This window comes from Cygnus atratus, chromosome 7 (genome assembly GCF_013377495.2).
Source record: "Cygnus atratus isolate AKBS03 ecotype Queensland, Australia chromosome 7, CAtr_DNAZoo_HiC_assembly, whole genome shotgun sequence".
NCBI lineage: Eukaryota > Metazoa > Chordata > Aves > Anseriformes > Anatidae > Cygnus > Cygnus atratus.
In genome coordinates this window covers 11,041,086-11,056,317 of record NC_066368.1, presented here as the reverse complement: position 1 = coordinate 11,056,317, position 15,232 = coordinate 11,041,086, and the positions used below count along the sequence as shown (strand labels likewise).

Genomic DNA, 15,232 nt, shown 5'->3' with positions numbered 1-15,232 from the left:
CTGAGGGACTTCACTTCACCCACTGCTCTGTGGGGTTAGCCCGCTCCCGGTGACTCAGGTCCCCGTGACACCGCAGGTGCCAATTATCGCTCCCTGACAGGGCTGGACGTGATGTGGGGGGGGCACCAGGGCCATGCTCGCAGCCGGGGGTCCCCTGATGTCGGGGGGCACCTTGCGGCCGGGGGTCCCCTCAAAACTGGCGGGGACACCGCTCAAAAACCTCGGCCGACTTGGTGTCAACACCCCTCGAGGGGTGAAGCCGGGGCTGTGCCTGGGGACCCTGGGTGGCCCTAAGAGCTTGGCGTGACAGCGCCAGGCATCCCTGAGGGGGGACGCAGCAGCGGGAACACGTGTGGGGCGACATGAGGCCACATGGGGCGACGCGGGGCGACGCGGGGCGACGCGGGGCGGCAGCACACCGTCCAACCCCGCCGCCGCAGCTCCCCGCAGGCGGGGCCGGGCCGGGCCGCCCCGTCGGGGAGCGGGGAAGGGGCGGGCCGGCGGCGGCGGCCCCGGGGCCCGAAGCAGCGCCACAGCGGCAGCGCTAGGACCGCGGCGGCGCCGGGCCCCGCCGCACAGGGCCCCACGGCCGCACACGCAGCGCCGCCGCCGCCGCCGCCGCCGTCGCGCAGGGCCCGGGGCTGGGAGCCGCCGGGGCATGGGGAAGCGCGGCCGGCCGCGGAGGGAGCCGCGGGGGGGAGCGGGGGCGGCCGGCGGGGCCCGCTGCCCCCTGGGGGAGCTGTGCAACGCGGGCATGGACACCTTCCTGCGCAACGTGCAGGTGCTGCTGGAGGCCGCCAGCTACCTGGAGCGGATCGAGAAGGAGAATAAAAGTGAGTGAGCGAGCCGGGGGGGGGCGTAAAGGCACTACTCGGGGCTGGGGGGGCAGCGCCGCGGGGCTGGCACCCCCCGGTCCCCGGCACCCCCGCCGTGTGCTCCGCCTGCCCCACGGCTCGGGTCGGTGTCCCACGGCCGGGGGGGGGCGGTCCGCAGCCCGGGGGGGGGTCCGCGGGCGGGGAGGAGGCGGCGGCGCGTCCCCGCTGCCCCCGGCGGGGCATGGGCACGGTCACGTAGGCAAGCGGCGGCGCTCGCCAGGTAGCCGCGGGGCAAGGCAGGGCAAGGCAGGGCAGGGCGAGCGGCCGCTGCGGGGTGGCGGCCGGCCTCCCGCTGCGCGGAGGATGCGCGCAAACTGCGCGATTCCCCCCCGCGGAGCGGGGAAGGGGCTGGGGGGGGGGGGGGGGGGGGGGGAAGGCGTGCTGGGAACAAAGGGGCCGCCGTGCCCCGGGGCGCTGCTTTGCATTGCATTGCGTTGCGTTGCATTGCACTGCACGGCGTCACACCGCGCTGCGCTGCTGGCGCTGCGCCGCGTTAACCGCGCTGCGCGGAGCGGAGCTGAGCTGCGCTGCGCGCCCGCGGAGCTGCGCCGAGCCCGAGCGGGCAGTCCCCGGCCCCGCCCCCGCGGGCGCATGGTTCGCACATGGAGGCAGCCCGGCGCGCCGATTGGCGGGCGCCTCCCGCGGGGCGGGGCCTGGCGCGACGCTCCGCCAATGCGCGGCGCCGGGGTCCCCCCCCCGTGACGTCACGTGTTGCCGAGCGGGGCGCGGAGCGGAGCGGGGTGGGGGGGCGGCGGGGTGAGCCCGGGGCCGCCGGGGGCCGCCGGGTGCCCTTGTGTCCCCTTGTGTCCCCTTGTGTCCCCGGGTGCCTCCTCGTCCGCATCTATCCCTTCACTTTTATTTCATTTTTTTCTTTTTTTTCCTCCTTTATTTTCCTCATTTTTCCCTCTTGTTTTGCTCTTCTCTCTTTTATTTTTCTCTCTCTCTTTTTTTTTTTTTTACTCCGTGCTTTCTCTTTTCCCCTTTTCCTCTTTTTCCTCCTCTTCCTCAAGCTGCGTTTTCTTCTCCACCAAACTCCGCACAGCACCGGCAGCAGCACCCCCCGGTCCCTCACGGCACGTCTCCATCGCAGCGTCACCCCCTCGCCCCGCTCCGAGGGCCGTAGGGCCCCCATACGGGGCACCCCCACTTTGTGGGACCGGGACCCCGCTGCTGGTGGTCCCCAAGCCCTCGTTCTCAGCCGGGCCGCCTTCCCCTTCCCCAAACCTGCAATAACACCGGCTTTTCGCCTCCCGTTTACGGTTTGTCGTTTCATAGTGAGTCTGCACGGCCGCGCGGCGGAGGAGCAGAGCAGCCCAGGGGCGGCCGCGCGCAGGGAAAGGCCAGGAGCGAGCAGCAGAAACCAGCCTGGCGTGTGTGGAAGCAGCCGCGGTTGCTTCAGAAATCCCGGCCGAGCCCTTCCGCTTGTTTTTGTCTCTTTAAGGAGTGCTCGCGACTCGGAGGGGAGCTAGGAAAACCCGTGTTGTCGCGGTGCTTTCTCCTGCTGGGGGAGGCTGGCGGAATTCTTCTTGCCCGTGACGTGGATGGTATCGGGTGTTTTGCGTGCTTGGTAAAAAAACGCATCCTTTTTGTGTTTGGAACCGAAAAACGGGCTGATTGGTGTAACTTGCTGGCTCTGCTGCATGAGCAGGACGCGGGGATACGGGATTTTTGTTGCTTTATTTTGGAAAGAAAGCGTTCACATCCAAGTTGTTTACACTGAATCTTCCGCTGACGATAATCACGGTCCCAGCAATTAAACTCCTCACTTCTCTTAGGAGATTCTGCAACATCTTTCAATTTTTTTTTGTTGGCAATCGGGACGTCTTAGGTTGAAAAGTCCCGTTTAGCCTAGGGCTGGGCTATTGAACGTGCTGCTCGAGACGTGACCGTGGTAGAACAGGCAGCTTTGACGTGTTGCTCCCAAACAAAGAGAAATGCTGCTGGAACTGGAAAACAACCTCCGAGCACGACGGGCCCGGTTTGAACTGGGGAACAGCTGCAGAGGCAGGAGGGTTACGTCCTAGGGTATATACCTGGCCTGGCTGGGGAGAGATTTGCGTGCTCAGCTCAGGTTGTTGCACCAGGAGGATACGCTGCCCTTTAGTCTGCCGGAGCAGGCAGGATTGCTCGGTGCACCCCGTGCTGGCTGCCAGACGCTGATAATGGCTCCTCGCTTATCTGTGCTGTCTCCTACCTGGCAATTAGCAATAACAAAGGAGTCCAGCCCCAGAAGTCGGGTGATGGGAGCTGTGTCCCGGCTGGCGGCAGGCAGACTCAGCACCCGCCTGCTTCCTGCAGCATGCCCGGGTCATTTGACCGCGGTGCTAGGCAGGGCTCTGAGGAGCTATTTCGGTGTGACTCCCACCAGGAAGGCGGCTGAGTCACAGCCCTGCTGGGCTAGGTGCTGTGCACGTAGGGGAATGACGGTGCCCTGCCCCAAGGAAACACGGTCTTTAAAAAAAGAAACAGAGGTAGCAGGTGGACGTTTGTCTCCACCTGGCCAGGAGGACAGGTGCTGGGGACGGGCAACAAGGTGCTGGGATCGGCGGCGCAGCTTTGGGGAAGCAGCAGGCAGAGGGTGGGAGCGGAGCCAGTGCGTTATCCTGATGGGATGGCACTGCTCGTCACGCAGATAGTGCATCCTGAAGGACTTTGGGAGCCAAAGATTGGTGTTTGAGGAAGGGCTGTAACTGCTGGGCGAGCCCGGGAGGTGATCTTAGTTTACACCATTTCTCATAAGCCGTGCTCAGTGCCCGCATTTGTTCTTCCAAGCCCTTGCCGGCCGTACAGGTTGTTCACCTCCTCAAAACGCTGTCCCAAGCAGGGGTGGGTGCTGTCTGGTGGAGCAGCCCCACGAGAGCTGGAGGCAATCCTGTCTCCCTGCTCGCATGCCGCACCTACTGGTGGTGGAGGAGCAGCTCCGAGGCCCCTTCCAGCCCCCAAAACACGCCAGGTCCCTGCCTCTTGTCCACAGGCCAGCAGTGTGAGGAGGGCCTTCCATGTCAGGGCAGGACTTCCAGCCAAGGCATCAGATCCCGAGCTGCTTGGTGCCCAGTGAGAAATAAGACGATTTTTTTTTTTTTTTACCAGCTCCCCCGTAGATGCATTTGCAGCGTACCATCAGGTCTGGAGCAGTGGGACACTACTTCAGCGGTGCCCGTTCAGCACAGTAAAACACTGCTTTGGTATTCACTCGCTTCGTTAAAAACTAGAATGTGTGGGTCTGCAAAATTATCTGGAGTACACTGCAGTGACTGGGTAGGATGGAGTCCTGTTTTCAGACTGCTTGGGTAAAACGGGGTATTTTAGGTACTGAAGTAATAGAGAAGTCTTTTCTCCAGTAGAGCCTCTGGAAATGAGCGCTGCCTGCCTGGTGATGCAGCTCTCAAGGCAAGACCACAGGACCCAGCCCCAACGCACCTTGCTAACGGACACGGACGGGTTTCCAAATGACCTGTTTCTAGGAATCTTAGCTTGGTATCAAAGGAATAGAAACATCACATGAAAAATTACTCTGGCTGTTTTCAGAAATGAAAGCTCTGCTGAGGGCAGCTCCGTTGGTGCATGGGTAACCTCTGCCGATGCCTCTTCACAATTGTGTGTGGCTGGAAGCGGGTACCAGTGTGTAAAAGCAGCTGAAATGCTAAAGTTTGGAAGATGTCTTTAGAGAGAGGGACCTGAAGTAAATTCAGCTGGGGTTAGCATGTGCCAAGCATTACCTGTGTGTTCGTGGACTCATGCTTATGTCAGTGGAAGGTTGCATAAACACACATGATTAATTCTTTGGATATGATGCTTTATCTGTAATAGACGTGGTACGTAATATATACTGATCTCACTACAGATACAGACATACGCTGTCACATCCTCTTCTAAAATCACAAAGGCGAGCAAACCACCATGACAGCGGTGTCCTTATTCACGTGTTTAGTAGAGGTGTGCACAGTGGACTTCGGCCCCTCACAAGAAGCTAGCTGGATCTTCTTTGCGGTCTGACTTTCAGGTGCCGCCTGTGTTTAGCAACCTTCTGACCAGGAATAACAAATGGGTGACCCTAGATTTGTCCTTTGCTCTTGAATAATCCTGTCTCAAGGAGAGGAGATCTGAGCCTTGAGGGTGAGTCAACACTATATTCATCACGTGGCTCCTTCCATTGTTTATGGGCAGTTTGGGGTCTTTTTCTGACAAGCCAGAGCAGAGATGTATCAGAAACCTATAATTAGTAGAGGGCAGAAGGAGCCGAGGCTGCCTTAAGTTTGTGTGCAGAGCTCCCGTGAATCAATGAGAGCTGAACCCGGGGCTCAAGGTCGGTATAGGTGGTCCTGGATCTTACGGTGATGCAATATTTGGAGCAGTGCAGGGCTCCTTCATTTCTATATTTTTCATCCAGCTCACAATAAACCTCCTTCATTCCTCCTGGTTCGTGACCTGGCCACAGTGATTCATGAGTTAGCCACTTCCAGGTTGGGTTATTTTGACTCAGGCTGTTAGGACCTCGTCATAAAATGCAGAAGGAAGCCACGGCGGGAGAAATGATAGGGCAGAGGTGGAACAGAAGCTGTGCCAGAAGCCCTGCTGAGAACCGATCACGTCCTTTGTCAGCAGAGCATCCTCAGAGCTGGCAGCGAAGTGCCTTCTGCCATTGTCTGGAGAACCCTACCTTACTGTTAGTTAGCTGAGGGACCCCATCCTGTATGCGATGTATTTTTTTCTTAAGGGAGGCCCTCTTACTTAATTTTGCGGCTGGGTTAGTCAAGTGACTTGACCTAAGTCACAGAATGAGTCACTGACTCAGAATGAACTGGGGCAGGTCTGAAAACAGCAACACATCTCCCAGAGGATGGGAGCAAGCCAGCAGCCCGAAGAGCCAGTACACCTGTGGCTTTTTGCCGTATCGATTGGTAGAGCTTGTTCTTTGAATCAGCGTATATAGCGTGCGATTTATTCCTGTTCAAACTCCTGGGTATCCAGGTGGTTTGGCTGTGAGCAATTTCTGTCCTCACCGTTGGATGGGTTCCAGGCACCAGTGGGAGTGCTGAGAGGGATTATCTGATGCCTCGCAAAAGAACGAGGCTCCTAGATGAGAAATGAGGCCACATCCTGTAGACGCTGTGTCCCTTACCAAAGGTATTGCAGGCATCAGAAGGGAGATGGGTATGGGAATGGAGAAGTGGTTGTTAGTGTGTGCTGGTAGGTGGGATGTTCAAGTGTGCCATAGCTCTTGTTCTCCTGGCTAGAAAAAACGAGGAGTTTTATGGAACTCTTGTCACCAAAAATGTGCTTGTTCCACACTCCAGTGAATCTTTTTACTGATTTGAGAGCTGCAGAAAATGTTTCCTCATGGGGATCTCTGTTCATGCCTTAGTTGCAGGGGTGTTAGGTTGCAAGGCTTTGAAAGCAAGATCAAGAATTTTCAGGGTTTGTTTGAAGGTGGGCAAAGGAAACTCTTGCAACTTTTGCCATATTCATGTTCCTAGCTGATTTTGCAAAGAGTTGAGGATAGGAGGATTTAAGAAAAAGCCAACCAAGGGATGGAAAACTAGGCAGTTTAACCTAAAGGTGTTGCCCCTGCTGAAAATAACACCCAGGTTGCAAAGCACTGTGTTATTTCTAAACCTCGTGCTCAAAGCAGAGGGTTGGGCATCTTGATTCATGAGCTGTATTCTTGTTCTACTTCTAGCTTAGGGTGTGCCGCCTTCGTGTGAGCTATTATGCTGCTTACACCTCAGTTTCCCTTCCTGCAGAGTGGAAAGAAAAAAAATAAACTGAAGTCATTGCAGTCTTGAGAAGCTTTAAACATTACTTTCTGGAAAGCTCCTAGAAGATTCCCCTGATAGAAGCAGCTAGTTTAAAGCAAGTGATGGTGTTGGTAAAAAACAGACCACATCTGTTTTACTTGATTAAAATAGCATAGCAGCACTTCAGATGTAAATATTAATTGATTTCTGCACTGCAGATTTCTTCTTGGATATTTAAATTGTTGCTAAGGAGGAGGGAAAGGCTATCAGGGAGATTAACAAATCCGTTATTAAGGCTGGAAATGGAGGGCTGCCGAAGTGCCATTTAATAAAATGTAAAAAGCCCCTTTCTAAAGGGCGAAACAGCAGAACACACAATGAAAGTGAATCACAGCTGCCAGAAGGGATGCCAAGCAGCAAGCACTTATAATCAGAAAACTGTACTTACAGATCATTTGGAGCCACTAAATTAAATGATCTCATTCTCCCCTAAAATACTCTTCCCTTAGCCCCTCCCCAGCATTGCCTGTGGATTGCTCAACCACATTTTAAATGTGACTTTGGGGGTTTTTTGGTCAGCAGTTGAATAGCACTAGGCGTCTTCGTGCCATTCACTTTCCACCCACTTTTGTTTCTGTCACATACAAATCTGGCATTTTACTGGCTGACCTGCCCACACTAGCACTTGGGATGACAACTGAAAGATTTTGCAGACCTACTGTGGCTCCGTGGTTGGCTTGCCTACCTCTGTAGGGCTTTGGGAAGACGGCCCACAGTTTACTCTCAAATTTGTCTTTGTTTCACACACATTTTTTTAATTGTACATTATTTACTTAGGAAACAAAGATGTGGAAGCTGAGCTGATGTGTAAATGGAAGAGTTGATCCTACATCACTGCACAAAGAACTGATCCTGCTCTTTTTTCTGGTGCTGATTTAATTCACCATGTGCACCCATGTCCTTCTCCTCCATACTCTTCCATTTCGTGTCTTGAACCTTGGCGTCAGGAGGCTGATACTTAGATAGACTCCTAAATTACTACTTCATATTACAGCCGTGGCTTTCCCTATTTAGTCCCTAGAGTCACTACAACGCATCGCCACGTGAAAAGGTAGTGGTGGTGGTTGCTGACAACAACCTGTCTTGCAGTAATTTTTGAGTCATGGTTTGCTTTTTTTCCTTTTTTTTATGCTTAGTATTGCTAATCCTGAAAGGCAGATGACTGCCTGGTTTTGGAAGCAGGATGTACAGTTAGAACCCAGAAATGCTCTTGCATTAACCCCGCTGTTGCAGAGCAGCATGTGCACCTGCATCCTTTTCCCTTTGTGAGAAATCCAAGATCACATGAGTAGTCCCTGGGACTACTCAAATTTGAGTCTTAACATGTGCTTTTATTATCTGTGCTATCAGTAGTTTCCAGTGTAGAAAAGAGAGAGACACGGAAAGAATACTTCCTTCCCCAAGTTCTCCCCTGGATAAAAGCTGTTTTTTACAAGCATCCTGGTCTGGCCCCGTGTGTGTATGAGTGGTGGTTGTCTTGCTTGAGTGAGGACTGGGCCTTGCTTTTCTGCAAGGTGGAATGAGGGAAGTATGGCCCTGAAGGTGTTCCAACTTCCTTTATTTTTTAACTGTCCCATCTTAAGAGAAACAAACCAAGTCAGCCCTTTGAGATTCAGAGATGAAAGGGGTTGTGTACGAACTGAATAGTGGTATTATTTTACTTCCATCAGCTGCAAGCCTGCAGTTTTCTGAGGAAACCTCTGAAATGGTGAATCGGAGAAATGCGCTAAAGAAAAATTAACTAAACTAAATACACTTTTTTTCAGGCCTTCTCAAGGCCTACTGCCAAGTCTTGCAACTCTACCATGAGTCTCCTGATATTTTATGCTCTGTTTAAAGCTCTTGCTAACAGACACAAACCATTGAGAATCTCAGCTTTTCTGTTTTTTGTTATTTTATTAAAGGTACCTTTTCAGCTCCTGTTCTATTGGAGGAATGCTCGAAAATGTGGTCAGTCACAATCTAAAGGTTCAGAGCTGTGAAAAATAACCGCAGTAAAACAATCCTTTGTAGGTTTCTAGGTCAGTATCACTTTGAGATTCAGATTTTGACTCTGAATGTCCTGTGACTGTTGTTCCACATCTGAGTGTAGATTAAGTATTTTGGAGACTGGTATCATACAATTAAATACTAACAGTTTTTAAGCTCCGTACCAGAAAACAGTGATGTTGGTGAAATTCAGTCACAGACATAATCATAAGGGTGTGTATCTGTAGGAATGTCAGGATGTGAGAGTATTGTAAAGACACTGGGAAGAGTGGAGGTCGGACTGCAAGGTGTAGGTGTGACAGAATTCTTTAAAATGTTGAGGTCAAGTGTCACTTATTTATATGGTGCTTCAGATATACAAAATGCTTTCATTAGTACACAGACTTGCTGTCTGTGCCATCTTTTGTCTAAATTCTTGAAGGACTGTATTCGGGTCAGGGCGTGGATCCTGTACTGCTGCCTCCTGTCAGAAGCCCTGGATCCACCACTCGAGGTGCGCCTCCCCTGAGCCTGGCGCCTCATCTTTATGTACATCTCCACAGATGAGATGCAGAAAGCTCCCACCCTGCGGCTGCTGCTTTTTCTTTCGTAGCCTCTCTCTGCTTTTCTCTCGCCCCACTCGGGGTACTTCCACGCGTGGAAGTTTGTAGGGAGAAGCACAAAGTGGCTGCAGGCCTTGAGCTGGCAGCGTGCTGAGCCCCAGCCCGCTGCCACCCGTGGGTGGCTGCCCCAGCCGAGGGGAGGCCGGGCTGCCTCCTCGCTCCCATTTGGGGCTAAATGCCACCACCTCAGGGCCGAAAGGGGGGTGATGGCCGGTGGCAGCCACCATCCCGCACCACTCAGCGGCAGATAGGAACTACATTTCCCAGGCAGCCCCGTGGCGCTGCGCCCCCCTCTCCCGTGAGCGCCCGGCGGAGGTAAACAAAGTGGTGCGAGGCGGGGGGGCCGGTGCCGGCCCCGGGGGGGTCAGCGTGGCCGCCTCTGAGGGGGCCGCTTCTGGCAGGGGACGAAGCCAGGCTGGGGGGCGAAGCTGGGCAGTAGGGACGGCTGTCGGTCGGGGAGGGCTCGCCTGGCCGCCTCGTCAGGGAGGAGGAGGAAGGATCCCCATCCCCATCCTTCCCCTGGGGTTTCCTTGCGGGTTTCCTCCATGCACCCACCCCTGGCCCTCTGAGCAGAATCGTCCTGAGGTGTGGATGTGAGGAGCCCCGGGGTGTAGGGGCAGGCGGCACTGCCTCGCTCCTTCCCCTTCCAGGGGGGAGCTGGGGGGCTGAGGGGGGGCCCGGGCCTGTGGAGCCCCCCGGCAGGCACCCCGGGGCATGGAGCAGGTGCAGCTGATCAACATCCAGCGGCTGCTGGAGGCGGCCGAGTATCTGGAGCGAAGGGAGAGAGGTAATGGGAGGGGGGGTGCCGGGGCGACCGCCTCCTGTGGTGGGAGCGGGGCCGGGGTCCGAAATCCCTGCAGAGGGGTGAGAGAGCCGCTGGCGAAGGGGATCGGAGCAAGCGTCCGCTGGTGGGCTGCTGCAAATGCCGGAGCAGGGGCTGAGGTTAGGGGCAGGGCTGGCAGACCCTCCTCGAGGTGGTGGTTGAGGTGGGAGATTTTTGTGGAGAAGGGGAGACGGAGGTGAGTGCGGTTCCTGGAAGGAAGACGAGGGGTTGGCTTGGGAGTTTCCCGGTGGACTGGAGAGATGGGGTGGGAGGCTCTGGCTTTGCAGAGACCTCGGTAGCACAGTGAAAGGTGTCTGGTTTGCTCGGTTCAGATAGCTCGGACAGGAAGAGAGGGACGAGGCACCCTTGGCTGTCGTGGCTTCTTTTGGTGCTTTCAGGTATTGGAGATGTGGGCCTTCCTCCAAGGCCGGCAGAGCCTTCACACTCCCCTTCCTCTCTTTTCTCCACCTCCCGCTCCACTTCCCTCTGAATACATCAGCAGTCATTTCCCTGTGCCGTTGTGCTTAGGGGCCTCCCCAGCTAGACTGACGGGTTAGCAATGAGGCCTGCCAGCTGCCTTTTCTTTTCTTTTCTTTTTTTCTTTTTTTTTCCCCGAATGATCCTTTTTTTTATGCCCTGCCTGTTGATTCTTGTGCAGAGTGCGAACATGGCTATGCCTCGACCTTCCCCTCAGTTCCAAGTCCTGGACTACAAGACCCAAAGCCCACGCGGAGGCTGAGCCGGGCAAGGAAACACAGCGGCAGTGGCAGCAATGCAAGTATTGCCAACAGGTACGACGTGGGCAGGAAGGTGTGGGGTGCAGGGCTGGACGGGAGGACGAAGCTGAAGAGGAAAGCTGGAGATGAGCCGAGAGGAGAGAAACTTAGCCAGCAGGGAAAATGGGAAAAGTCTGAGCACAGGGGGATTCGGAGCTGGGACACACAAGTACAGCATCCCTTCTGGATCCGTGGTGCTGCGAGCAGAGGGACACAGGAGAGCTGTATCTGTGGCACTGCCAGCTGACTCTGTGCCAAGGCTCAGATGCTGCAGAGAGAAGTGGAATAGGGAGATCTGTTCGCGGGGTGTAGGGAGGAGACAGGCAGTAACTATTCCCATTATATACGGCTGATGTTGTCTTTCCAACCCCGAAGTCACTGCTCTTAAGGGATAGCGTGTGTGCAGCCTGAGTGCTTTGGGATTGTAATGACAGGCATGACTTGAAGCAAGGAAATGATGTTTTGAAATGGATCTCTTACAACAAATGGGAGAGAGGGAGATGACTGGCTGCTACATGCAACGTGTTAAAAATTCAGTTCAGGAAATTGAAGCTGTCTTTCACTCTGCCTTTCAGGGCAGTGGGATTTCCCGGCTTCCTGATTGCTTGGTAATTGTAGAACTCTGTGTTTTTGACACTTTGCTTATTAAACAATGCCATATTTCTTGGCTTGTTAAACGTAGTATAGACAAGTGGATTAGGCCTAACACTTGATGCAGTGGTAGATCTGACCTTCCCTTCTAGCTGATAGCCTTTTTGTTGTTTTGTTGTTGTTGTTTTTCTTCCCTCCCTTCTGTAGAAGTGTTCAGACCTTGTTGAGAATTTCTGGCACAAAGAAACTTTAGAAACAAAATATAATTTTGAAAAGGAATTGCAAGCTTGCTTTTACTGCAGTGAGGCTTGTGCAATCATAAAATGGTGGCAGGTGGCTCAGGTGATTAAAGCTTTCTTAAGGCCATTGGAAAGGGACCCGTAGAGGCCATGGAGAAAGGCACCTTTGCTTACGGTGATTCTGCTTGGGCAGCCTTTGATAACAGAGGATGTTTGAAGTGAAGTAAGGACGCCTTGCTGTGGGGAACTCTTCTTCCTCAGGATCAGCACATCCTGGGCTCTTTTTTATGCTGCGTGTTTGTATTTGTCTGCCTCGTTCATCCACCCTCTCCTGATTTCAGGGCAGCTGTAGTCCTTTCCTAATTCCCATGAACGAAAGTCCCAAATCCCAGTCACTCGGTATTGAGAAATGACGGCAAATGCTGAGTTGAGCTCTGTGTTTTTCCCTCCTAGGTTTCTCACGTGTCTTTTCTCCATCCCACACCGTTCTCCCAAAGGCCTTTGTCATGGCAACCTGCCCTTCTCCAGAGGAGGGCTGGAAGCACATCCCCCTCAGGAGCTCCTTAGCACCAAATCCTGCATCCTCTGGGCTGGAGAGGGCCGCAGAGGACTCCCTGGGGCCTGGGTGCTCAGCGTGCCCTGCCAGCATGGAGCCCCGGGGCGCCTTTCTGGGCTGAGGCCAGCCCAGGGGGCTATTTAGCACGACGGGCTGACATTGGTGGGTGTGGGGTGAGGGTAAGGCAACAGAGGGGCAGAAATGATACTTTGAGCCGTATTTAAGACCTTCATTATACAAGGCACACCTGAGTACCAACTCGATTCGTTAGCACGGAAGCAGTAGGCAGTGTGTGTTGTCTCCCGTTCGTCTTTTGGCCTGAGGAAGGTCTGGTGCAGGCGGAGAGCAGAGCAGTTCTGGGGCGCTCAGACCTTACGCACGCAGCTGGACATGGGAGTTTCTTTCAGCGAGCCGTAGCAGCTTGCGCTTGCTGTAGGAGATGGCAGGCCTTCCAGATGGCTGCAGTGCTGGCAAGTGACAACTGTGAAGTTCAGGGAGCCTCCAAATTCACTGCAGTGTGTCTTGTGTGACGCCGAGTATAGCATTAGCCTTGTTTAAAGAAGGCTCTGTATCATCCCTTCCTGTTCAAATCAGAGGGACAGTTCAGGAAGTTCTGCCTAGTGAGGTTCAAATGGACTTTGAATTAAATACCAAGCCCTTGATGAGGGATGAAACTTACATTTCAGGCCTGGGTGAGCGATTTTCCTAGATTACTTTTGTCTCAAAATGTTTAATTAGTGTAGAAAAATGATTCTTTTAAAATCTTGTGCAGATTCGTCATTGAAAAGCCTCCTGTAGGAAAAAAAAAAGTCTCTCAAGCAACCTTGGCAAAGCACAGTTGTTCTTTTTTTTTTCAGTGTATGCACCTTTAGTACTTGAGACATTCGAGTGCTGTTGCTGGTCCTTATTGAACCAGACAAACCATGAGTATGAGACACAAAGCGTTTACATAACCTAGATGCTCTTTATTTCATAGTTTAAATCCAAGTATTTCTGTTCACTGTTTGCAACAACAGTGGCTTTTCCCAACAGGCCCTGTGATGTTGTGGCATAAATACCTACAGGCATTTTTACCCACCTGCTGATTTACAGGCAGCCCACCTCTGGATGGCATTGGTGGAGCAAATCTTACTCTTAAAGAAATAAGGACAGTCTCCCAGCACCTGCAAAGTAACTTTACTTCTGCCCCAAATAGGAGCGTACAACTAAGAGGGAAAAAAAAACATAATTTCATTATTTCTAATTGACATGATGCTTTTTGAAATAAGGATGTTTTGGCTCAGGTTCTCTCCTCCTTCCTTTTGTTTGTTTCAGTTGTGCAACTGACAGCTTGCACAGGGATCCCCCTCCGTGATCCACGGGCATTATCTAGATGTATGCGTGGGGTTTTGCACGGATGTTTTAAAGACCTTTTTGAGATTAGCGACTAGGAGTGCATGCTGTGATTTAAAATCTGAATGTATTTAAACACGTGCAGTCTTGGCTTTAAGTAGAGTTATTTAGGTGCTGAAAATTACCCACCTGCAAAAACATGTGGGGAACCGCAGTCATTGTGACCTGGAATTTTTAATAAACAAGGGAAACCTTTTAAAAAATATCCCGTCCTAAATATAGCTAACAGCAAACAAACAAAAAACAAACAAGCCAATCAGCCAACCCATATTAGATTAGAATTTTATGTAGATATATTAAAAAATGCTTTATCTTTCTTGAAAATAGTATCTGATGGTTTTTGGATGGGGATGAAAATTAGCAGAGATTTATTTTAACGTATGGCATCACTTATTTAGTGTCCTTCCTTCTGAAGACGTTTCTGGGACAGAAGCTGGGTTCTAAGAACTTGCCAGAAAAGTGAAGTAGAAGTCCATTCTTACAGACCCTCCGTATGCAGTTCTGGATAGGCCCAGTCATTAGAAAAATCCATTATAGTTGAGACAGGTCTCGTATTTATGTATTTCGAAAAACATTTGAGAAGAGTTTTTAATCAATTTGAGTTGTTGCATGAGCAGCAAAGAAACAGCAGGGATGCTAAACGATGGTTTTTTTTTCACTCAAAATACCATCAGTTTAATAAAGGTAAGATTTATAAGGGAATCTGAAATTACATTCCAACATCATCATATTGTCGTTTGTATTTTTCACAGATCCTCAGGCATATAGAGAAGCCTGCTATTTTTTTGGTCTGATCCTGGGGAAATGCCAAGCACCCTTCCAGGGACGTGGAAAGCCCTCAGCCCTCCCAGGGGGGCACTCAGAGGACCTATTGCTCCGTTCCTTGGGGAGGGTTCGATCTCTCCAGTTTCTTTTTCCTTTCATTTTCCCCTCTTCCCGTTATCTTCCCTTGTGTCCCAGGGGCCTTTCAGGCACCTACACCCGGTAGCAGGTTGCCTGCAGAGCTTGGAGGTGGCAGCTGCAGCGGCTATGGTAAGGCGTTTTGGACAGGGTGGCCTGAAAGCCTGGGCGCCTGGGTTTCTGTGCCCGTCTGGCTGTCGCAGTGATGCAGTTCCTCATTTTTCTATATCGCTGGTCTCTTCTCCGTCCCATTAAAAACTTTTTTTTCGCACTTGTGAATTAAATCACTTGGTTTTGTGCTGAATCTTCTCTGTAGCCCTCCGCTCGCAACCTTTAAAGCTGTTTTTTGAGGGTAGGGTTGGGGGTTGTAGGGGGTTGAAACCCTCGGGTGCTCTTGGTTTTAAGCTTAGTCGGTCCGTAGCCCCCCTGGGGGAGGCTGGGGGCAGGCAGGTGTGCAGAAGGTACCTCACGTGCCTCAGGTGAAGGGTCTGCGTGCCGCAGGATCACGAACATGGGTGCAGAACTAAAAGGTTGTGGCATCTGTAGCTGTAAGTCAGCCTTGGCTGTCTGGCGCGCGAGGAAGCCTGATTTACCACGGCAGCAGCGCTGTGTGCCTGTACCTCCCTGTGCAGGGGAGGAGCAGGGGGGTCCTGAACGCTTGCTTAGGCATGGCTGTAAATACAATACATCC

The 15,232-nt window shown here is 52.7% G+C and overlaps 1 protein-coding gene across 4 annotated transcripts in view; it reads left to right on the top strand.

The window, feature by feature from the left end:
* Positions 1 to 635: 635 nt before the first annotated feature.
* MXI1 (MAX interactor 1, dimerization protein) overlaps positions 636 to 15,232 on the top strand; it is a 52,260-nt gene continuing 37,663 nt past the window's right edge. For 2 of the 4 annotated variants that reach the window (XM_035547686.2, XM_035547684.2), the window contains exons 1-2: positions 9,587 to 10,051; positions 10,746 to 10,878. In XM_035547686.2, coding sequence (XP_035403579.1) covers positions 9,979 to 10,051; positions 10,746 to 10,878 — 206 coding nt within the window. In that variant the 5' untranslated portion in view covers positions 9,587 to 9,978. Of the gene's footprint in view, positions 834 to 9,586; positions 10,052 to 10,745; positions 10,879 to 15,232 lie in introns of those variants that run through there. The other 2 variants (XM_035547682.2, XM_035547685.2) reach the window with 2 other exon arrangements.